General features: G+C 40.9%; 1 protein-coding gene across 1 annotated transcript; it reads right to left on the reverse strand.

Annotated features, from left to right (window-relative positions):
* Positions 1-283: 283 nt before the first annotated feature.
* ntf3 (neurotrophin 3) lies at positions 284-24,489 on the reverse strand. Its single transcript, XM_063905736.1, has 2 exons — positions 24,332-24,489; positions 284-1,424 (listed from the first exon to the last, which is right to left on the reverse strand). Exons 1-2 carry the CDS (start codon positions 24,347-24,349, stop codon positions 552-554), a joined length of 891 nt encoding a protein of 296 aa, XP_063761806.1. The 5' UTR covers positions 24,350-24,489; the 3' UTR covers positions 284-551.
* Between the last annotated feature and the right edge of the window lie 1,503 nt (positions 24,490-25,992).

Raw genomic sequence — 25,992 nt, forward strand, 5'->3', positions numbered from 1 at the left:
TTGCTGTGTGTGAGTTCCTGTGTCCTATCTCTCTGCTCTGCAGCCACACGGGTCAAGGCACATGTAAAGTCTTAATGTTAAGCACCTTTGCAGCACAGCTCTGTAATAAAGTCTGAAAACGAGTTCATAGCTTGTTTCATTCCTTTTTCATAGACATTCTCTTCCTTTTGAAGAAGATTTCTTTCAATAAATAACACAAATATATTCATACGTCATATATAGATAGATAAACATGTATAAACTACATGCATTTCATATAATTTAAATAATTTATATGTACAGTTCACCGTCACACGCTCCCTCCCTCCCTCCCCAGCCCCTCTCAAAGGAGTTCTTCTGCGGGGGCATTGCACCGTGTGGTGGATTTGCAGCACATTGATGTGAATTTTAAGTGGACTCAAGGTTTCTTCAATAGAAGTTTCTTTAGCAAAGTGTTTCTCCTTACAACATGATTCATAATCCCGTGGTGGAGAACTGTGACAGGAAATAAAATCCTATACAGGAAGTAGAATTTCAAACAGGCTGTCACCAGCAAGGCTTGTGTTGTTTGATTACGTCCTATGTCTCGAACGTTTCCTTGACAACGCGCAGACGCAGGAAGTGTCTATGCGTATCCACCTCCAGCCAACTAAATTGCGAACTTGAGTCAGTGCGCGAACATAAGTCTGCGTCGTCTTGCACTGCGAGTTCCAGTTCTTGTCATCGATGCCCCTGCAGCCACCCTTGAAGGGCCTAGGGGTCCGACAGCGCGTCTCAAAAAAGTATTGTTTGATGTTCTGCGTGGCGCTGGTTTTAATTTTAGCCAGTACAGTGACGGCTTGCCCTTCGGTGTCCACTGCATTGATTTTATCTGTCACCCACTGGCTCTCGCTGTCGCACACAGAATATTCCCCACGGTAGCTCTTGTGCTCAGCATGACGCTTCTTCCGTGTCTTGTTCCCCGCCGCCCCTCCGTCTAACCCACCGCTCATGTAATCGTCTGAGGGGTACAGCGGCGGTGGCTGCAGGGGTGGCCGGTCGCTCAATAGCACTCGAGGTGAGTTGTATCGCTTGTGTTGCCTGAGAAGGTTCGAGTCCAACAGCATCACTTGCGGGTCCAGCATGTCGTCACTGAGACCCCCGCTGCGACCCCCTGTCCCCCAACGCTCTGCATCACGCTGCTCCTCTGAAGGAAAGTTTGCAGCGAGGTGAGGCATCAGAGAGTCCCTGCTTCTCCCCTGTTGGCTCTCATTCCCCCTGGTCTTCCCCCTTGTCAGGTCGGCCTGTAGCAGCTGGATGATAAGGGAGTTCAATGGGTCGGGATTCGGCTCCTGCTGCTGATGCCCCTGGCGACTGCTGTCCATATGGGTCGCCTGGATACCATAGAGGTACACGAGGACCATCACATACAGCAGGATGGACATCACTAGATTTACCTGCAAGATCTGCAAAGACAGAAAGATAGAGAGATAAGAAGTAGTCCAGTGTAGAGGTGAGGCAAGGATACTTATATAGGTTATAAGAGCCAATGCATGCAACAACAGGAAGTTAATTGCTGTAGTTTAACCTGTTTATTTGTACGACTTACTTACAGGCAGCATAGACTGAGGGACTCATTGTGACTGACACAGGTTACAGTTTTGTCCAACGTCTTCCAGTAAATAGTTAATTATAAACACTTGTGGCATGTTTGTGGAACCCTTTGGCTTGAACTTATTCACCACAATATAAATGACAGCCGTAGTGTGTGTGTATTTGTGTGTGTGTGTTGTATGAACACAGAGTAATGGGAAGGGATGAGCTGCTACATGCACAGCATACCATTTGGCGATATGACACATATAATCATGTTACATGGAAATGCTTGGTACAAACATTTGGAATGTGCAAAATGTCACTCACAAGCGCACGCACACATACACGCACAAACATAAATTGCAAATTTGAATCCCTGGAATAGCAGGATGAATTCTTAGAGATAACTTATTTTTGACGCAACTATTATTGCTGTTAAAAAAAGTTTGGGTAGTTTTCCAAAATGATCAGAAACACTTCCATCTGTAGTAGTTTTGGAATCATAGTCAAAGATTGCATCACAACCCAACAGCTGCTGTGCTATGGGTCTTGTCTTGCTTCCTCCAGTCGAAGCCAAAACGGAAACTAGCCTCACCTGAAGCAGTGTTTCCTACCACAGTAAAGTACCATCACATCTTATTTGGGCACACCCACTCGACTCAAGCCCATATGCTTTTTCAGTCTTTTAATGGATTATCAGTCATTCATCACAGTTTAAAAACCAGTGTGTTGATCAGTGGGGGATTTACATATCACAGTAACGTCATGTCAGAGAGCCAATGTTTTTGTACACCTGTGCTTTTTTCCAGACAGTATGTTTAAGATGTGTTGCTGGTTTTAACCTCAAGGAAGGCACAAGTTCTCAGATAAGCTGTGTTTGTCGTCCTTTGCATTTTGTTTACCAAAGCTGACTGGCCTCTGTCTGTCCATTTTAACCTTTTAGCAACAACCAACGGCATCTACTGTCTTGTACTGTTGTCCATTGACAGGAAGCTCGGCTTTCATCAGCCTGGAGATTTAAATTACCTTTAAACCTGCAATCACTGATGATTCAGCAACAGAAGAATGTGAACACAACACCAACACATAATTAAGTTACCATTTCAATTGGAAAAGCGGTTATCCAGCAATCATTTTCTGTTCAATATCATCCCTTTAGCTCTGATTTGGTCTCAAGCAACTCCGAGGAAAATATCTCTCTGTTTAGTGGCTAAATGCTCCACTTTGTTTATCAGGGGAGCTGCTAACTTTGTGTGTGCTGTTTAGTGCTGGGTAGTTAGGATACAGGAGTTTCACCAAAGATTTATTACTGAAAATTGTTTCTGCTACGGATGAAAATGGCGCTGTAGAGAGTGCTGAGTCTGAACCAAAACAACAAGCTGAAAGATGCTAAAATGCAGAGTAGGATCTGAGGAAACAGCAGAGATTAGTGAGGTTTATCTGTGGGTTCATCACTAAGAGTGACCCCTTTCATTTACTAAAAGTAACATTATTTGTAGTTTTTATTTTTATTTTTATTTTATCTTTATTAGAGATGTATAGAGTTGAAAGAGGGAGACAGAGGGGAGGACATTGCCTGAATGTTCTGCCGGCTCGGGATTCCAACCGGCTTACTGAGCAGCGCTTTACGCATATGGCCTGCCAGCTATAACCACTGAGTTTGTTTGCGTTCTTCAACTGTAAACATGACACAGAGGAAAGCAAATATGTGAAAGGTAAAATAGTGGTTGTTGGTTCTGGTGGAACTGTGAAACAGGGGAAAGGTGAAAAGAAGTGAAGCACACTTGCCTACATGCAGTATGTCGTTTTTGTTTCGTTTTTTGTGTGACTGGTACGGCGACTTTGAGAGCCTTGAAAGGCGCCTTTATAAATAAAATGTATTATTATTATTAGTATTACAGTAAAATGATCTTTTTCTGACTCACACAGTAAATATAATTAAACCATGCAGGTTTCTCCTCAACTCCAGCAAGTAACCGCAAGGGTCCCCCAAAGCCTTTTTAGAGCAGAAATGGGCAAAAATGAAGACTTCAAATTATTTAGCTTTTGCCTTAATCATTGTTACCACCAAAAGAACAGTTGCTCCTCTGTTTCTCACAGCAGAGGCCATGTGAGGCTCTAGTCATAAATTGAGATTAGAATTTAAGCACCTTTGATGACCCTGAACCAGAAAGAACAGGCTGTGTTCTGCAGCATCAGAAGGACTATGCCCAGGGTAGGCAGCTACATGTATCAAAACTGAAAAAAATACTCGAATTTCTCCCACTGATCACAAGGACAAACATTTAGCTATGTATATTATATTCATCTGAATTCTGTCAATCGTAGATAATGACTAGCAGACATCCAAGTTTATAAATACCAGTGTTCCCTATAAAAAAAACTGTGATCAAAGTCAAAAACAAAATGAGATAACAAAATACTTCTCTCCTGTGTCACCCAGGGTAATGATAGTATTTACACAGATAAGCAGATGGTGATAAGAGATTTGCTTTTGGGATGTTTATGTTTATGTCGCAATCCAATGCACATGAATGTTCAATAAACAGGTGGAGGTTTAATGTATTTCAGAGGGAGAAAGGTAAAAAAAAAAACAGATGGCTGCAAACCAAAAGAGTTGGTTAGTGAGGGAGGGAGGGACTTCTGTTAAGCAGCAATGTCACCTTACAATGGATCAGAAAACACACACACACACATACTTTTGTGCTTTCAATAACCCTTATCAAGATATTCACACATACTTTACCCTGAAAGTAATCCCTAATCCTCAAGCAAGCTCTTCTTCTGAGTCATACCTCAGTTAAAAATGAACACAAACACTGCTGGATGGTCATTGAGGTTTAATGAAAACAGCTTTTCTCTCACTTGTGTCATGCTGTGAGTTCTTTTTTTGTATTATAGCTGTCATATGAGATTTATGGTCTGAAAAAACAAAGTGTTCATTAAATATTGCTGATGTATTGATGAGGTGGAAGACATGGATACTGCCATAAACCTAACATTAGTAAAAAAGCATGTTACAGTACGTAGACGGACGTGGGTACTGGGCTGCTTTATGTTTGATTTTGGTGACACCCTGAAGACAAGCAGATGTGATTAGCCCTTCATTGCATTTTCACAGTGTGACGTTGCCACATATTGTGACACTGACAACTTCCGAAATCAGTTGCCTGGCCTGAGAAAAAGTGAAACCAGTTAGACAAATTCCTTCAACCTCTGCTACCATAAAAGCCCCCTGCCTGAAATACATTGATTGGAGTCTTTTTTTTAACTTCCACTTCCAAAGTGACATCACTATGTGAGTAACAAATCAAGCTTCAATTGGCACGCGCTACAACACAGCATACGTGATAGCCTAAGGGGCGGGACATTTCGAAGCGCTTGACCAACCACAATAGAGGCTATGCATTTTCTAACACAGCCTCAGGTGTTGAAGTTCCAGCCGGCAGAGGCGAATGAAGCAGAGTAGGAAGTGAATGTTATCCCTAACAGGAACTTTGTCATTGACAGTCAAAGTGTGCTGTTTTGTGTGAGAGACAAGAAGGAAAAAAGAAAAATGCAAACAGATGTTAACAAATCAAATGCAATCAAATCTATTTATGTGCAGCCAAGGATTGTCAGGATATTATGAGTCCACCTGTTTCTTTGGCATCAAGGTGAATCTATTGACCGCGTGCTATATTCTGTTGAATGTGTGACCACAGATAATAAACAACAAACACTGTTTGCTTGTTTTCCTGTCCTTTCAGTCTGCCTTTGGATGCGACTCAGATCTGGAAACAGCATGTCTGTGCAGTGTTAACAGGGATGATAACAAAATCAAAGAACGTATTCGGGAATGACTCAACGTGGTGTCTTTTGTAACAGTTAAGTGTACATAGAAAGCATGAGATGAGATGAGATTTATTAACCCGAGGGAAATTGTTAAGCAGTAATTGCAGTTTGAAATAGAATCCATCACCAATATATAATATTCAGTCACTTACCATTTGAAATGTACACATTGCCATAGATTATAAACAAATTAACAGTATATATTGATGGTTATTCATGTTGATGAAATTAACAATGAAGCAGCACCAATCCTAAGACATTTAAAGGATTTTATCAAATTGGTAATTTAGCTAACAGAGTATAGAGTGTTTGACCAAAGTTGAACAAATGTGGTCAACACCAAAAATGTTCTCACGTTGAAACATTCCATACATCTCCCTCCCTTTCCATGATGACCATCAGGTATAAATACTTTCCTTTAAGACATGTTAGAACCAGAACAACCCTCCATGAAAACCACTTAGTTTTTAGCGAAACATGGCCCTTTACCCCCTGTACTGGTTGAAACTGATATCAGACCCTTGAACCTGGCTGACAACTGTGTTAGTTTGTTTAAAAGCAGCTTTGCCTCTAAGTCTGAGCAACTACAAGATTTTCCGGTGAATTTTAAGAATTCCGTTAACAAAAAAGGTCAGAGTGGTTTCTCAGCCACAGAGCTTTGGAAATCCAAAATCCAAAACATTTCCTTCCTGTGTTGGTTAACTGCAATGTGTTTATACTGTACTGTAGATGACTGAAGGATCAGGTTGGGGCAAGAAGAAGCTTCTTAAGCCTCAGGGAACTCAGGATTCCTCGCATTGATCTACAGGTCATCAGAACTTCAGAGGAGTTTCAGTGTTTAGGACAGGAATCCCGCAACTGGCCTCTTGTTTCACCATCAGCATATATTATCAAAGCTCACAGTATTTATTTTCACTGACATTTTTTTTCCGTCCAAAATAAGAATGAACTTGAAAACAGCAGCAAGCATATTTACCAGAATTTCACAGGGTGCCTTTAAGCGATGTGCTTCACACTTAAGTGGGTAATTGCTCAAGGAAAATATATTTTTCATGTGACATTCAGATGGTACTGTGGACTGAAAATAGTCACAGAACTGGGAGAAACAGGAATGCAGGGTTTTGGGGCTTTGCAGCCCCACGGCATGTGACTCCTGTTGATTTAACAGCAAAATTAGCAAAATGTTTTCCGTCAGTTTCTGTTGTCAGTGAACCGATGTTATGAGATCATTTTCTGTGGCAGTTCTCTTGGTGGAAATCTGCCTAAATGATGAATGATGGGACAATTACAAAAAGATCCATCTCTGTTTTTTTGCTGAAAACAGAAGGTCAAAAATGTCTTTCTACACTGTTGCCAATAAAGTTGGAATCATTTTTGTGTTTGTAAGATTTCAGTTGACTAAATATGTCTTGTTAATCGTTCGGTTGTACCAAGCTCTACTCTGTCATGTCACTTCTGGTTCCAAAATGTAAGATAGCTATGCGTATGAGAGCACTTACAACACAATCCTACTCTCACTCACTCATATTGACTGCAGACAAGATGGATAGGAAATCATTAGGTAAACTTGGATGAGAACAAGGTTTCTTTCTGGCAACCACATCTCCAACCTCACACACATCACCGTTCAGGGATGTTGAAGACAGAGAGCTGTTGTGTCAGACACCCTGCTAAAGAAATCCAGCTTTTCCTCTCACTACTCAGAGGCCATGACCATAATTGGTTTGAACATAATTGACTGGTAAATTGAAAGATTAGCCATAAGATCCTGTCTGAATACAGCTTGCACTTTCAAAGACGCTCGAGGAAACTACTTTTTTGGATGGGCGACCCTAATCTCAACCAACCTGAAGCAGAGAGGGAAACCTTCTCTTCATCTTATGGCTATCATTAGCCAAAACAGTACGACGCATGAATTGTATCATAAGCCTTGATTTGCTGGTAGTGACATACCGACTTCTGAGGACAGGTCAAGGTTTGATGAGGCAGATACTTGTGTTGGCTTCAATATTCCAAAATGATACAGGGAGCAGATGTTTTCAGCTTCCTTTATCCAAACCTCAAAATCAGTTTGAAGGGCTTTCACCTCAGGCGCGGGCGAGGGACAGAGAATATGAGAGGTCTGTAGTCGGAACAAAAGAGGGAATAAAGGAAGGTGTGAAAGAAAGATGAAAGGAGGAGGGGGACTAAATAATAATAAAAAGAGTGTTTTATGGGCAGACTAACCCATCTTCATTTACCTTTACTTATATCGTAATTTGTCATTTAGTTGGTTAGCTGATTTGTGATCAGGTGTATTACTGTTGAATGTAAAAAGTTATTTTTGAATTACATAATATCCATATAAAAAGATATACAGTTTGAAGTCCACAGATGTTTGTCTTCAGGAAATGTGCCTGTCTAGCGAGTATCTTTCTGTCAAGGGTTTTTGGAACTTTCTCTACATGCCTGAGAAGTTTTTTTGTTTTCTTCTCACGAAGCATAGGAATTTAGCAGGTTTCACATTTTTGTTTGAATGAGACTGACATGCCAAATGAAGCTCTGTCAACAGATGTTCCTTTGATCACAGAAAGTGGTCACCTCAAGGCACATATCATCAGAGATCCTTTTCGAGGTTTGCCCCTCTACGCTCCAATAGGGCTATCTTTTTTTCCTATTTGATACTTTGTCATTTACTTCATCACTCCCACCCCGAGTCCAGGATTAGTTTATATTGTTTAACTAACTTGCAATACCTCCCAACATAGAGTAGAGCAACTTCTTGGATTTACTTTAAAGTCCTTGTGCAACAGTGTAGAAGGCTCAATAAAATGTAATTGTGTGAAGTATGAAAATGTTGGCGGGTGAAACTGCCCTTTGGGCATTCTTGGACTCAAACGTTCACACTTACTAGGTATGATCAAAAGAGTTTAACAGTTCATGATAAAATGCTGCTCGACCTGCATGTGCACATGAACAACACAAAGTCATCGCAGTGGTCCAGCACTGCTGAAGAAACCTGTCTGTGCTTCTGCTAAGACGCTGATTATCCGCATCAACTCCTCAGGAGGTAAAGGCTCAGAGAGCACATCCTCTACATGTGGCCCCCACAGCCTGCATGCAAAAAGTTACCTCATGGACATATCTGCTCTCTCACATTTGCGTGTACTTATTGCAAATTTACATTATGCAGCTCTAAGCTTCAGCGCCAGCTTGTAAAAGCTTAACAGCTTCAGTGAGCATAAAGGGCAGGCGGGCCAAGGGCCCAGTTGTGTTTGCTGGTAAATGATCAGGACTGGTATTTTGGACCTGAACGGGAAACAGTCAATGGTTGACTATGAACTCAGGAAGTTACTTTCATGGCCACACATTAATTTATAAACTTGGTTTGCATTGGACTAATGGTCTGTGTGTGACCCGTTCATTTCTATTAATAGAAGAGAATGTACTCCTGAACATTGCTTACATTTCAAATCAAAAAAGTAACGTCAATATTTTGGTAATATTTCTAAGTGTAAAGAGGTTACCAGACTTTTTAAGTTTATAGAAAGTATAGTAAAGTGACAATGAATATGAGCAGCTGAGCAGGTGAGTGAGATGATGAGCAGATGAAGAAGGGCTATTGCTAGAGAAGCGTGGAGGGGGCACTGACCTAATAGGCCTTGAGCCTCTTGAGAGGAACACATGAAGAAAGTGCAGATGAGACAGAAACATGTTCTCCTTGTTCTTCTAATTAAAAAAGGCACATTTTCTTTGTGAATGTTTTGTAATTGTTTTCATTTGGACTCAGAGTCCCTGCAGATGTGTTCTGTGATTTAGTTTGGTCCCAAAAAGCTTCTGTTGAATCTGTTAAATATAACTATTGCCTCGTGGTTGGCGCAGACTGGGGTTTGTGGCTTTGGATAGAAGATCATTGCGTTGCTATCTGACTGACTGGATTAGAGTTATTGAATAATGGCCTGTGTTTGAAAAGAGTGGGGAAACATGCAGAAATAGTGAGGCAAACATTCAAAGTATTATCACACAGGTTATCACTCAGGTTGTACTTAAGCTAACACCTGTTCTGCATTTAACCGTGCATAAAGTGTACATATATCAATATTTTATATTAACTCTGCCAGTTTCAAGTACTATGCTTGTCCAAGCCAGGTTTCTAGGAAGTGCTCATAATAATATATATAACAGTAACAGTAAAAGCAGCTTGATAAGATTAGGATGAATGACATTACATAATACTGCAGATCTCTGGATCTCAGCTTGACTGACGTTACAACTCATAAGAGGTTTTGACGGATGACAAACATCTCCACCTTGAGGAAATGATCCGCAACAAATATGGATAACAATATGAAATACTGGGATTATGAACTCTGAACATAAATTACAAAACAAAGAGAAGGGAAATCGATCCTGGGAATCATTTCTACAACAGCACACACATAATCACCAAATAATTGAGACCAAACACTGTTTTCACAGGAATAGTGATCTCTGACTCTCTCTTAAAAAGAGGGTGGGAGTTTTTTTATAAATTGATTTAAGATATAGACTGGTCACTGGTTTTAGAGGGGACAAATTGAAAAATGTACTGATAAGCTGCATTTATAAAACCCCAGGGTTTTGCAGATATAGGGATGAGTTTTCCGGGCTGTACGACGTGATAAACAATAAGAAAGTTGTCTTTGTCTTTAGGATTTTAATTTTGACTTGCAAAAACCCACAGAATCATAACTAATCTAAATAATTCATTAATTCACAGCACCGAATAAGCCTATATCTTTAAATCACAGGGTCAACTGGATTAACAACATGATAGTAAGTGGACCATTTACGAACATCTAAACATCTGATCCAAAGTAAAGACACTGACTTTATAATGTCAGCAGTTTTCACATAACTGTATTAGGTTATTTGAAAGCAATAATAATAGGTTCTAATTAAAAAATGAAGTTCAACTTAATATTATTGCTTTCATCTAACCTAATACAGCTATGTGAAATCTGTTGACATAATGCATCTTATTAAAGTCAACGTTTCCAGTTTTTTCAGTTCTCTTAGAAGCCCTAAAGAGACAAGACTGGAATAAGGTTTATTGGGAAGATGTAAATTAAGCTCATGAGAGAGAGCCGGTGAAATGAAAACTTCTGCATGCAGTCAAAAACACAACAGAGAGCTGGAACTTGATGGCAAACACTGAAGATTTATTTGAACTTAATGTACACGAGAGTTGACACAGACATTTGCTGACAGCCACAAGTTGACACAACTCCTGCCCAAGCAATTCTAAAGAACTCTCTTCCAGTCCCATGTATTTAACCTGTTATAAGAGATTACCACAACATGCATAACAAAAAATAACAAACACTGTAACTCCTCTATCAGCTGACGCCAACAGGCAGGAAGAAGGAGACAAAACACACAGAGCGCAGCAACACAAGGTCTCAGGTCTGTGCTCAGCGAGGGAAGTAGAAAGTGATAAACTGTGTCAAATGTATGGGCCGAGGAAAATATTAAAACCCCAAGATCCAGGAACCACAAATTTGCTGAAAAACCTAAACACACACACACACACACACACACACACACACACACACACACACACACACACACACACACACACACACACACACACACACACACACACACACACACACTCTGCAACAATGATGTTGGAATTGGGAAGTTAGTTTCCGGGTTAAAACAAATATTCCTTTGAATGCTTGAATGCCTTCCAGGAGAGAATGTATCCTATCATTTGAATTGATAGACTTTGATATTTTTCAACTTTTTCCACATCCTCAGGATTAATTTATTATCAGTTATCAACCCACATTTTCTTCTTAGGCCATCTTAATGTGTACTTTTGCTTTTCAATAGAGTTTTTTAATCCATCTCCAGTATTGAGCCATAAGCTGCCTTTTCTCTCCTTCCCATCCCTGTCCTCTCTCTCCATCATGAAGTTGTTTTACAGGAGTCCTTTTCTAATGCCAATGCCCACCGTGACAGAGCAAACATGGTGTTGTATTTGTGCTTACTTCTAACTCTGAATGGGGAGGGATAATAGTTCAGTAGCAGTGCAGACTTGGCTTACTGCATGTTAGTATTGCACATTTATCTTTTCTATATGTGAATAATTCTTTCACAAAGCGATAAAAAGGGCCGTAAAAACAATCTCTTATGCCTGCACCCCTTTTAGTTCGCCATGTGTGTGTGTGTGTGTGTGTGTGTGCATCTGCTTGTGTGTTGTCGTCAGTGCAGCCTGTGGCAATGTGAGTCAGATCATGTCGGTAAAAGTGTGTGTGTGTGTGTGTGTGTGTGTGTGTGTGTGTGTGTGTGTGTGTGTGTGTGTGTGTGTGTGTGTGTGTGTGTGTGTGTGTGTGTGTGTGTGTGTGTGTGTGTGTGTGTTTGATTCCTATGAGCAAGTGCTTGCAGTGTGTGTGTGTTAGTGTTAGCATTTAAGAGAATGAAAGTTACATTTGTGTGTGTGTGTGTGTGTGTGTGTGTGTGTGTGTGTGTGTGTGTGTGTGTGTGTGTGTGTGTGTGTGTGTGTGTGTGTGTGTGTGTGTGTGTGTGTGTGTGTGTGTGTGTGTGTGTGTGTGTGTGTGTGTTTTGCATGTTACAATTCAATCACACATAATTACTGTCATCATCACTTGAAGGCAAACACAGGCATGTTTGTTGGATCCTTAAACATTTAAAGTATAGCGTTAAAGCAACATGTTGTGACTTTCTTCTTGGCCAAGCGCCGCCCTTTCTACTGGTTTGGAATAGCTACTTAAAAGCTTTACATGCTAACACCTGGAGCATCCTGGAGCAGTACTTGAACATTTATACTTCAGTAGGGCTGACCCTATTATGTGAGTCACATACGTTTAAGCCCCAATAATTTTTGAGGAATAAGAGGAAGGAAAGAAAGTGTCAGGAGGGTAAAAAAGGCCTATGGGTGGAAAAGGTGTGAGAAGATTAAGCTGTTAAGAAATGAAATGTAATGGGAGAGAACGTGAGCAGCAGACTTTTGTCTAACCTCTGAGCTAGTTGTTACTGTGATGGCTGAATAAGGCAAGCTGTCAAACTTTTGCTCATCGCACATTCTTTAGTCTATTTAGGGGCCAAAGACGATATGCTGGTTCCCTAAAGCCAAGAGTTCAAGCTCAACCTTTTCTGAAATTGAACATTTAAAGATCTGTCAATATTTGCACTTCCAAGTAATGTGATTTTGTTAAAAGTGTGTTTAAAACTAAGCAAAGCGAATGCAACTTCAGGTCAGCAAACATTTGATATAGTGCATTATTAGACTACATTTGTCAGAGGAAATAAACAAATAGTCCATCTGCTAAACAATTTCCACTAAAAGAACAGGTGGTTTTAATGCAAGAATAATCATTCCAACCACTGCGTGCAAAACCATGATCCACTTACTCATGCTTACTTGTGGCCTAGTGGGCTGCATGGAGTCAAACCTGAAACTGCTTTACTTGGGAAAAATAAATACAAGTGGAAATCTGGAGAAAATCTAAGTCAAATTCCTTTTGTGTGTTCATACTTTGCCAATAAAGCTGGGTATGAAAGAAAACAAAGTCACCATGTTAAGTAGACAATGCTTCAAATATGGCTCATTCGACCACAGGGAGGAAAGAAGATCTACACACATTCAGCACATTTCAAGATTAGCATCGCATTCAGTATATCACCAAATGGGAAAGATTGTTCAATCCATATGCGTTGAATAATAACCAGAAGAGTGTTTATGCAGACCATTGTCATTGAAAATTCCCCTTTATCGCCTCTCTAAATTCTGACTACCTGACATGTGTTAGCACTGAATTTCCATTAACATCAATATAGTAAGTAGTCTGTAGTCCAGTATGCACCAACAACTGGACACTTCAAACTACTGGAGTCCAAACTTAGTAAGGCTATGGGCAGAAAAAAGCAACAAAGTGTATTGGTCTTTCCCAGTTACCGTGGAGACCCCAGTGATGATGCAGTCAGGGCGCTTAGGGATGGGACTTAGCGAGCAGTGTGCCAAACCAGAAAATCCTCCGAAGGGATTTTCACCCGCCAATGTCTGAGCCCTAGTACGATCCAATTGACTCCAGATGTTACGGCACAGAGAGAGCGGGAACATGATAGATAAAGACTTCCGGTCTGTCGCCCAGCTTTATTTATACCGAATACTATAATTCAGGAAAAACATTTGCAATAAGTGAAATAATGTGCTTGACACTGCTAATGCAGAGTAAAGGAACAGATATTCAGTGAATCTATGGAATACTTAGTGGCTCCTGTACTTTTTACAAAGTGGCGTCTGGGGTCCTGGAACGAAAAGGCATCAATTTGATGTTGATGCATCTTTTCCAACCTTGCATATAAATTAACTTGTTGAGAGCGGAATGAAAACATCGCTCATGTTTAGCATGTTTCAGTGAGACAGAGCAACACAAATAGGAAGTTGATTGCAACAGATCCATCTGGATTTTTTAACCCCACCATCTGGTCTCTTTTGGGAGAGTGAGGGGGGAATCAGGATAAGCCGGAGGAGATGTGAAGGTTTTTATGTTGTCACTTTTTCTTTGCCAAGCGCAGCCACTGTTCTGATGCAGGCTGTTTATACGATCAGACATGTCTTTCTCCTGCCTTTCGCTGTTTTCACCCCCCAGGTGTTAAGGTAAGATAAGTTAAGGGAAGGGCAAAATTCCAATCATAACAGTGAATTACCCTCTGAATGTTTCACCGTCTTCAGCCAGGTGAGTCATCGGCATTATCCATTCAGCAAACTAGTTTGTGTACATTTGTGGTTGCAAGGCAAGCGTCTTTGGTGTGGCGCATGTTCATGTTTGCAATTAGGAGAATGAAAGGGACGGGAAGGGAAGTGTGTGTATGTATAAAGTGCTAAAGGTACACATTCCTTCAGCTGACAGACAAACCTGAACACACACCTTGCGAGTTTGACCACATAAGACACGGAGAGAAGTAACAGGGTATATTTTTGTGGATTCGCTAAATACATAAACAATCACCAGTGCGCGATCCAATCACACAACCTGTGAATCATTTATACTCTAAAATAAATGTTCCAATGTTAGCTGAATGCAAAAAATGTTGAGAAATTGACAGCGTTTTCACATGTGGCCCCCATTTCATCCTCAAAAGTCCATTGTGAAATGGTACAGTCATTGTAGAGAGTGGAGCAAGCGCAACTTATCAAATCAATCATTGGTATATCTTTCTGTTATTTCCAAAGCTTTCTATTGAGTAATAGTGAAATTATAATTAAGTTCCCTATTGTCTTAGTAAGATAAAACAGATATATAATACAATACAATGAATGCAATACACTTTCCTGCCAGTTCTTTTCCATTATCACACTGATTTACAACATGCCAAGAAATGCCGCCAGGCACAAGCAAAGGGCAAGGGAAACATAGACTGTGGGAAAGTATATGCACCTTTAAACAATAGAGATTTCAAAAGCCTGAAATAATCAGGAGTCGCCCCTTTGGTTTATGGGTTAGGACACCATCCATAAACTATTACCTCTGGTTTGAGTGAATGCTAATAGAGCCATACTTAGGTTACCTCATAAAATGTTGAAAGAGAATTGGCATTGCAAATGTTTTATGAGGTAGAAATGGATTCAAGATTTGTGTGAGGTTTTAAGGATGCACACAATTGGATGTAAGATGGCACGCCATTGAAAAGTAAGGGAGGAGGTGTCTGCTTTGTGGTCATTAACAGTGGTGCTCATATGTCTCTCTACTGCTGCCCGTTGAGATCGTGCCATGGATTACAGTACTGACATGAACTGAACCATTTTTATGCACATTTGGAGATATCCCAGGCTGCTGAAGTACAGAAGGCCCAGGATCCCTCCCCTTCTGTTTTAAACAGGCAGGTGTGTGAACTTTTCGAAAGGATACTGCTCCAGTTTAAACAGTCCACCATGACCGTTTCAGTCCCCTAAAACACAAGGTATCTCTTTCTCAACAACTATCTCCCAATTGCCCTCAAAGTCCTGACGGGCCGACCCCAGGCATTGCAAGCGGGTGACATGACATCTTCCACCGTGACCCTTTAACATTGGAGCTACCACGGCTGCTTGCTCGGCCCTCTTCACTACTCCTGTTTCACACAGGACTACGTGGCCACACACAGCTCCGACACCATCGTCAAGTTTGCTGACGACAACCGCCATGGGCCTGTTCGCCGACAGCAGTGAGACTCTGTACAAAGGGGAGGTCGGAGCATTGAGATCTTGTTGCACCACCCTAAAACTTAAGACTCTTTAGAGGGTGGTTGAATCAGCTCAGCACATCACCAGGACAGAGTTGCCATCCAAGATATTGAAGGATGATTTGAAGTTAAGGGACTTGCGCAAGACCATCTTAAAAAAATAATGGTCTCTGTCAATGAATCCTACTTTTTCCCACAGTGTCTTTTATGAACACAAACCTCTTTCAGAATGTTCTTGCCCAGTTTATAGTGCAGGCTTTATAATAAAAAGTATTCATGCCAAAATGACTTGACTTGATGAAAGGCATTAAAGTTCTAAGGCTTTAAATACTTTTCTGTTTGACTAGTTAATTGACCGGAAATGTAGCTTCAAGTCTGAATTAAAGTGAGAAAACTGTGCGGGACTATGTTTCCATGTTCCACTGGGAGGCCGCAGTATGAAGGTAACTTCACACCCTGCTTTCACACTTAATAACAGAGCAAATTACTAAAGAGTGAAGCCAGCTGCTCCTGCATAAGGGGGGGAGACTCTGTGGCACATGTCCGTCTGTTGGATAAAGGAGAGCAGCAGTGTTGACACATGTCTGTTAGTCCTCAATGAAAGAGAGAGGAGGAAAGAAAAACAGAGAGCCTCTATCCATCCCCTTCTCACACTACAGGCTAGCGACACACACACACACACACACACACACACACACACACACACACACACACACACACACACACTGAAAGCAGGAGCAGCAGAGGTTTGTACTCTTTTCTTACTGTGTCTTTTGTTGGAATCACTCTGGAGTTACATTTCAGTAGACTCCCCCTTCACAGGAGCAGGTTGACAGAGTGTGACATGAGCGGCGGAGCAGTAATGGGTCACAATAACCAACCCAAATCAGCCGCAGAGATCAGGGGAGCTAATCCAGTGCCAAGCCTAATAGAATCACAGACAGGAATAGACCATACGGCTCAACAGTGGCTTTGACCTTGCTTCAACGTTTGGGTGAGCGTGTGTGTGTGTGTGTGTGTGTGTTCATGGTGGTACTATTTCCAGGATTATTGATGCAGAGGCCGTATTGCCAACCTGACAAAGTGGGCGACAGCTTCTTATGCTGGTTGTGTATTGTTTTAATATTGCAAGGAACAGTACAAAACCTGAAGCAGCAGAACAAATAAAGGAACGTTTCGACACCATCAACCCAGGTGGTCTAAGGGAGGAGCAGATTTGGACAGTGTGCGCTACCGGAGGATTTCACAGCATGAAAAAGCCCCCAAAGTGGTTTCAAGCAGCAGTTATGGCCCTATGCTCACTGCCCTGACTTGGTATGTCCTTGGTTCTTATTTGCAACCGGTGCTTACTGTACCTACGTTGCTGCTTACAGATCTTAAAGAGAGTCCCAGCGTCATAATCAATCTGTTTAGTTCCACTTCTCCGAGACATGCAGTAGATCTGGAATAAGTTATTATAGATAACCTGTCTTTGTTTCACAGAGAGAGTAAGGAATGGAACCCATGCAGTCCACAAAGTAAAAGAGGACCCAATAATTATGTTTTAAAGACACAAAAGGCAGATTCTCAGAAACAGATCATTAAAGAGCTTCGAAAACAAAAGTCACGATAGGATCTGTTTTGCAGTCTTCTTCTCTGAGGCACTATTTGTCATCTGACTGAGATCCTAATATAAGTTATTTTTAATGCCTGTTCAACCCATGGTTGCGGAAATTAGGACTCAAGGTTATTTTATTCTCATTCTGCAACACAAAAGTAGGTAGGAATTATACAACAGCAGCAATAACAATAGTAAATTAAAATTAACTTCAGAAATGTTGGCAGCACTGACAATGTTTCACACCTTTTAAAAATTCCCATTTGTGTGAGAGAATGCCACAAAGTTTAATGGTTTGGTGTGAGTACTGTCATTGTTGGTCATTATTAGTGAAACATGTATATTGTTCATTACTTCTAAAAACACCGGCACTAACTTTGCTGTCAGGATCACAATCACAAATCCTTTATCTGTCCTAAATGTTATCGAAAAGGGCCAATGCAACTAAAAGAGAAAAAAGCAGGGGGGGCCAAGCAAACCACAATATCAAACTAAACAACCATTGTCATCAATATTTCAAGATGTCTCAGGTTCCCGACTACTTTGGGGTCAACAGTCTTATAATGAGTACAGGATACAGCTGATATGTTGGGCGGCTATGGAGGAAAGGAAAGCCTCCTGTCTCACTTGCTAAGTTGCTCAAATAAGCTTTTGCTGTTGAGATACTAAGTGATCAAGCCACGCCTGAGAAAATGCTTTACTCTTTAAAGACAAAATGTTCTCATTGTCAGAGCAGACATTGCCTTTGCCAAGAGTGTTTCACTCTTTGTTCTCTAATAGCAGGGAGCACTACAAGTTGGCTGATATGTCCTCTCAAGTACCTGGCTGAGGACGTGTTCTCATATTGTTTAGTCTAAGAAGTGTTGTCCTTCAAGTGATTTTTAAATATGACGGTTGCCTGTTAATGACGTTAAATATACTTTACTTAGTATTTCAAATGATTTAATCTTGAAACCTACCTACAAAATAAACTTTCAAGATGCTAAAGGCCGTTTTTAAGAATGTGTGGGCTTTGACAGTAGGCTAGTGTCAGCCCACAATGTGTAACATAGTTTTGACTTTAATGTCACAATAAGACATGCTGGTCTTGACTAGTTGATGAACAAAATGTGAATAATATAAACAAAATAAGCCACATGCATATTTGTTTCAAAGCATTGTGTTCAAAAGACATGCATTTAGACTAAAGTGAGGAAGAAGTCTCTGTGTCTTTTTAAGTATTTTCAAAATAAAAGCTTTCTCTTTAATTTTGGGGAACATCACAGGTATTTATTTAGAATAAGGCATGCAAAAGCACTCGCATGCATTCAAAAGAGCTGTATTACTATCACAATATATCACAATCATGTTGGACGTATTCATACATTTGATTGAGTGCAGCTATTTGAATTTGCCTTTGCATGTTACTGTAACAACTCTGTTGTGCTTATTGTCTTCCAGTACAAAGAAAGTCATGCTTTTCCCAAATCTAATCCATATTTTGTATAAGCAAACTAATCTGTCCTTCCACATGCAATGTGGCAAACATAGTTGTTCTGTTCCGTGTAGAAACGCAGTGTCACACAATGTTGGCCCTCTCCAGCTTCTGGGAATTTAACTTGCAAACCTTTAGTTCATATAAGCCAAGTCTCCTATACTGAGATACTGCTGCCCCAATATACTTACACGTACACACAAGGCTGTAACATAAATCACTTTACATAGTCATTTTAAAACAGGATAACCTGCACAAGTTCTTGAAGTCATAAATTGTTGTAAAGTTTAGACTCTACTTCATCCACCCCTCACATTTCTTTAAACAATGTAAGAGTAGGGAAGTTTTAGAAGTTGAGGATAGCTGTCTTCTGTTCATTGACATATGGCTTGAATAGCAACACCGGGCCCAGCGCTGAAGAGCAAAACAAAGACTTAGGGTTAGGGTTAGTGTCTGTGTATCTCCGATTTACTGATTTAGACTTTGTGGCTGGTAAATATAGATACGTGATTTACCTAGGCCACCACATATGGGATCAGAGGCCCTTGAGGATATTTAACTCCAAAGCTCACTTACTCAAGGGCCATGTTGAGGGAATTTTGGCTTTGTTTGTGTGTGTGTGTGTGTGTGTGTGTGTGTGTGTGTGTGTGTGTGTGTGTGTGTGTGTGTGTGTGTGTGTGTGTGTGTGTGTGTGTGTGTGTGTGTGTGTGTGTGTGTGTGTATGTGTGTGTGTGTGTGTGTGTGTGTGTGTGTGTGTGTGTCTATGTGTGTGTGGTTTCTCCCCTCTGGCCGTCTGAACATCTGTCAGCTTAAATATCAAAGGTGTCCTCTCACTTGACACATCAGTGTTCACAGATGTCATCTATAGGCTCCTTAGTCCGAAAGGAAAAAAAGACAATGATTGTACAAGGGCCCTTCATTTGGCGGGTTACCACGAGGTCACTCAGAAGGTGTAAACTGGCAAAACTAAAAAAAAAAGATTTTGGTTGTAATTTCATGGCTTTATTTACCTTAGCTGCAACAGGCCCCAGATCCTAATCTCATACAATCAATAATATAATCCAACAGTACATTGTTTAACACTGACTCATTTTAACGTAATGGAAATGTATGCATAACCTTTTACGACACATCTGCCTCATTTTTCTGCAGCAGAGCAGTTCAGTACTTAAGGGTTGGAATAGTGTTGAAAAAGCACAACTACCTATACAATGTTAAAGAGCTTAGTATAAGTATTTCTGTCCCACTTCTAGTGAAAAAAGTTTCAGCTTCTAATAAAAAATGTTATGGGTAACTGGATTTGAATTTGATCCATAAAAGATGACCATGTAAATACAACCAACAATGCTGAAGCTCCAAACCACCTCCACATCCGAACCACTATTATAAATTCAAATTTGAACTGAGTCTCCAGTTCAATATTAGGGTTTTGTATGAACAGAAACAAACATCAATAACAGCCATCCAGGAAACATGCAAATCAAACAGGAAGCAGTCAATTTGATTGACAGCTGTTTCTTTTTGTTAACTTATCGTAGGACAGAAAATAAGCTCTTCTGTCAGTTTGATTGGATTTAAATGTATTGAAGGCATTGTCTCTTAACTCTCTGTTTAAATATAAGCTTTCAAAATCCCATCTAGACTCAATCTAGAGGCGACTTTGGAATAAAATTAGGCATGATAGTACCATAAAACCCCATCTATGGAGACATATGAGTAATTGAAAGTCTTATACGGGAATTCACTGTACTCAGCACTATCATTCATCAGCTGTATCAGGACCAGGATGGTATCGATAGGTCACAGAGTCAGAGATGGAGAGGGGGCTCTAGAGCAAAGGGGGACATTAAGATCCGCACAGTCAATGTGAGCCAGATCAGGAACATCGCTGAGACAGACAGGAAGATTATCAGGTCAAAAAGGACAGAAAGAGGAGGGCTGAACTGTCATATGACTGAAGTGCCGGGAAGGCCAGGCCTCACCTTCAAACCACATGATCTCTATCTAAAGGAGACAAAGTTTAATTCAGGATATCACTTCAGAGTAACATGGATGTAAATGTTGAGGTTAAAGGAATCCTCTAAACGAGTGTCCTGACATTTATTTGTGTGTACGTACACTTTGTTTTGCTGTACCCAGCCGTAAGAATGTGCAGTGTATAAACACTGAGCTAAATGTATAAACCATCTTCTAGCAGGCTGGGCTGTGACACTGCGGAAGTATAGACCCACACACACGAACGAGAGAAGCATGGAACAAATTCCACACACAACGGTTTGGACTGAGGCATCACAGCTCTGCAGTGTACTTACGTCACTGCACAGAACATCTTCCTATTAGGCTTTAAATTCAAATTGAAAGGACTTCATGTTCACTAGAAAAAGGCCCTACCAACCCTGTAAGTGCTTGCCCCCAGTAATCTTGTGTACGAAGCAAATCTATTAGAAAGTACTTGAGTTCCACTTCCACTTTAATCATAAAACTGTCTTGAAAGGCAGAAACAACCTGCAAGAAATGTTGAAGTGGTTCAAGAGTTGCAAAGTGGTGGGTGGACCTCAGGGAAGTGACATGGGCCTAACGCAGATTACAGGACATCTGTTTGCAAGCTGTTTTACTTACTCTCACCAACACACTGATTCAAAGCTTGCGATCGAAAGTGTGGGATTGTCACAATAGTTTTCCCAAAATGCAGCACAACTGTGACAAAAAGGTCGATATGAATTTGGATCTCGATCCAGAATCAGAGGATCGTTAATTTTTACAATTTAAAAAGTCTTTCAAATGATCTTGCATTGGACAGTTAGGGTTAGGGTTGCATTCCAATATAAAAACACTATTATATTCAGCTTTACCAGAGTTAAACAATCACAAGATTAACTTTAATACAAAATCCCTTCCCCACATCTCTGTACACAAACTGAAAAAAGAGAGAATTCTTTAAAGGACTAACTTGATATTTATTTTTGATAAAATACTCTCTGGATCCTGTTATCCTGAATCACAAGAGTTCACAAGAAATAGGCACACTTTCCTGTTACTCTTTTTGTTGCTCAGTGACTTCTTGTATTCACTGTAGAGTGATTTTACTACGAGGAATTATGTTATGCATTTCTGAACTTGAAGTTTACGTTATGACACAGCATGGGGAGAGGTGAAGACACGATTGGCAATCAGATCACATTTTGCAGATTGAAGGAATGATTGTTGATTGTCTTTTCTCCCTTGTTTTTCAGTTTTTGCTATGCAGATAAATGTAATTATATTGTATGCAGAAAGCAATTTTTACAAAAGGTCCGTGAGACGCACTGTTTTGGCGTTGCCCCCTGGTGTTCGGATGGCCCCAACTTTATAAGTTCCAAATCAGTCCTCCATGAGGTTTCAGGAAAACCTTAAGAATTGACAGGATGACAGGTGACTCTCGAGGAGAGAGCTCTGATGTAGCAATCAAAAGTATGAAATAAACAGGAAAGCTACCGGCCTGCATCATTTCATGTTTGTTTGAACATCTAATTAGTAAGGCACCATGTCTCTACATATTCACACTCCTGCAAGCCTCCAGGCACACAATCAACCTTTAAATTAGTGAACTGCCAGAGAGTGTCAATGAGTCCAATATGAGATGTGTTCCAAAGTGCAGTGTGTTTCATTTCATATCGCTCTTAGTCTTCATCTTTGTTCTCAATAGTTCATCTTTCAACTTTTTCCTCACATATTTTACCTGTTTGTCTAAGAATGAAACCAACTTAGTTCAGAGCTAAGTCTGTGATGCTAAACCCTTTAACTAGTACAACGAGTTAAAATAAACTGAATATCTGAAAATGCAACAAAGATAGAAAGTTAGAAAAACATATATTTAAATGGATAATTTAGCACCTACATTCCTCCTCAACCCGGTCCCTAACTCTTTCATGGGCAAACAAACAATTACAACATTTCCAAAGAAGCCACAAAAGTATTGTGCATTTACAATGTTGTTTATTTCTGTCACCTGGTGTTTGCAGACCAGTCCTGCAACATAAATGATAGGAAGAGACGGGCAGTTGGTTACACAGAAAAGGCAACAAGCTGGGAATGCAGAGCCAAAAAGGACAACAGGAACTCTCCATAGTAACACTATCAGTTTATTAAAACATCTGGGAGTTATGTTGGCCCCTTTTCTATCTTTAAACTTCTTGATGTCCTCCCCATGAGTCAAGAGCCTAATCTGGTCACACCCGTTGCTCCAAATTATTTTTTTTCTGCTGCAGTAAAACACAAATTGAAGGTTGTTAAACTGAGTCTTTGCAGCTGCACTAAACCCTCTCTAACGCGCACGCCGCAGCACAGCTGTAGGAGAAAGTTTTCTCAGGGAGCGCCTGGGAGGCCATTTTTTGCTGAAGTGCCTATAAAGGGAGTTACGGGATGGAAGCTCCTGCCTCCTTTTATGCCTCCTATTATCCTTTTCCTGCTGTACGCCTGCATGTCAGCAGGGGCTCTGCGTCAAATCCGCAGCGGCAACAGCTGCTCCAGCAGAGGCTGAGCGCACACAAACACACTCAAGGACATGCACGCGCAAAAGCGGACTCCGACAGCAGCAGGAAGGCATCATTTAAGGCTCAAGAAAACCACTCATGCGTGCCTGTGGGCAAAGCTGCCCAAACCGCACGTCGTATCAGACATTGCTAACTACACCGCTGCACGACAGAGCATGCGCACAACTGTCTCCGTGTGATGTTATCAGGATGGACACACTCGCACAGTATTTATTGGTTGCTGAGCTCTAATCACATCCAGTGCTCCCATCGTTCAAATTATGTTGTCTGGGAAAAAACAAGGACGTGTCAAATGTTTCACAACTTCAACTCTGCAACTTCGCATCCCAATGATCTTATTTGACATAACGTAAAAAGTGTCCCCCCCCCCCCCCCCCCCCCCCCACTTGAAAGGGAGAGGTCTCTACACAATGATAAATTACTTAGATGCACTTAGGATAACGGATAACGTTTAAAGACAGCAGAAGACATGGAGGGGACCTCTGTGCGCACAGGCAGTTTACGTGCAAACACAAACAAATATGCACCATACGCGGGGAAAAGGGGGCCAATTTAATGCAAAGTCCGCCTTGGTTTTGGGAGTCAACTATGACACATCACTCCCACTAACGCTTAAGTACTCCAAAGAAACAACCTGGACCACATCTGCACCGTTCCGTGCGCATGGAGTTAGTTCTGCTCCCGAGTGCATATGTTAAACAACAGGACTCTCTAGTGTATGTGTACGTAAACGAGCTCAGCAAAGACCCAACATTTAGTCTACCTGAGCACACAGAGAGCAGCGGAAGAAGAGTGTGCAGCGGACGGCGCGTCTCTCATTCTGCTTTAGTTTTACCTGCAGAGATTCAGATCAGAGGAACAAACTAGTCTCGGAAGTTGTCATTCAAACCCCTGTGTGAATAACATTTGGACCACTGAGAACCAATTTCACAACTTTTAAAAGTTATTCACCCAAGTCCACCACCAACTCCAGAAGCTCTGTGACTGAAGTACAACTTTGTGCCTGTTTGTCATCTGTCGTACATACTGCACGCTGTGGTTCAGGTTGTGTCACTCGTGTCACACTCTACAATATCAGCGTTCTTCAGCGACATAAAAAAAACACCAAATGAATAAAGCAATCCCTACCGTAATAAAGGTAACCATAGCATCGGCGGGTAGCTATCCAACAAAGTCGACATGAAGGAGATTATTTTTCAAACTGAATCCTTGGGCGAAAACTTCCCACTGTGTGAGGGCTGCCGCCTGTCTGTGCGCTACACTGGCTCTGTGTGGAGAGGATCATGGTGTGCGTAATGCACGCTCGCTCGCTCTCCCTCCCTCTTTATCTCTCTCTCTCTCTCTCCCTCCCTCTCTCTCTCTCTAGACACCATAATCTTCGCTCTTTCTGTTACGGGACAGATGGCTCTGGGTGCATGTATGCTGCCCCTCTCTGCAAGCATTGCTGACTGCTGACACTGAGTGAGGAGCATGGATGTGTGACTAAAGCAATATTTACTTCTTCATCTATGGCAGACATTTGTCTCAAGTAATCAAAGGAATATGGACATACATTTAATTCAAGTTACTGCTGATTTACACCAATACATATGCACTGAAATCAATGCATATAGGTAATCATAGGAGCACAACAAAAGTTACATAACTCACAGTTAAGTTGCTGTAAAGTACACACTGTAAAAGTAAATAGTTTCCTTAATAAGTTTGATAAAAGTTTTAATATTCCAATTTAATTATTTTGTACACGTGTATAGGGTACCATTCCTCCTAATTTATTGCATGGCCTAATTAGATATTTGGTTACGATTCCTCAATTTGGACTCTGAGGTCTGTTTAGTGACGATAGCGGACTGAAGCTCTGATCAAGTGAAAATGTTGAGTCATAAATCCTTGGAAAGAAGTCAGGTCAATTTAACAATTTCAGCTGTGGCCCAAAAAAACTTTTTTGAATACACATTTTTACATTTGTGTTTTTTTTAAGTAAAGCTGGTATAACTGTTACTTTCCCTACTAAAGAGTGCAATAACAAGAAACAGTGCAAGAGAATGAAAGAGGTTAAGAGACAGAGAGCCGGACTATGGAGAAATCAGCAGCAGAAGGCAGACAGGAAGTTAAAATTAGCATAGTAGGGCCCCTTTAAGACCCACTGGTTATACCAACAAACCTTAACAATACAGTAGTTGTAGTTTAACTTTAATTCCATTGACAAGTGTTTCTTCATTTATCTTGTGTACACTTTTTTGATCCACTGCTGTGTTTCTGTGTATGAGCCCAAGGCAACTCAACCCAACACATGAAAAGGGACTTGTTATCACTGTTGTAGCTGCACATCTGGAAGCGATTGGAATGCTTTGTCATTGGTCGGTACACACAGGCAAGATGTGACCTGACTAATAATTGAACAGGTGGGTGATGGCTAGACTGATATTATCAAACAAGAACAAAAGTAAAAGTCAAGATGGCAGGCTCTCCCTCCTGTTAGCCTGTGTACTAAAAGCTCTGCTGAGGATTTCGACTATGTTGATGGAGATTAAGGTTTGTACCATTATGGGGTTAGAGCCTGCCAAACCGCAACCATTAAAGCAGCTTTATATACAGCCTGGCAGAGGCCCTATACACATTTATTTTTTAAATGTGTGCAGGAGATTAGGCATGGTAAATGATATGGGTTTTTTTTGTGCAGCCGACTCAAACATGGAGTTGTCCCGAGCAATTTTTGCGTTTAATTTTGCTGCACTTAAGAAAAAGAAGTGTGTGTACAAAATGACAAGTCATTTAGGCAGCATGTG

Source organism: Eleginops maclovinus, chromosome 17, assembly GCF_036324505.1.
Source record: "Eleginops maclovinus isolate JMC-PN-2008 ecotype Puerto Natales chromosome 17, JC_Emac_rtc_rv5, whole genome shotgun sequence".
Taxonomy (NCBI): domain Eukaryota; kingdom Metazoa; phylum Chordata; class Actinopteri; order Perciformes; family Eleginopidae; genus Eleginops; species Eleginops maclovinus.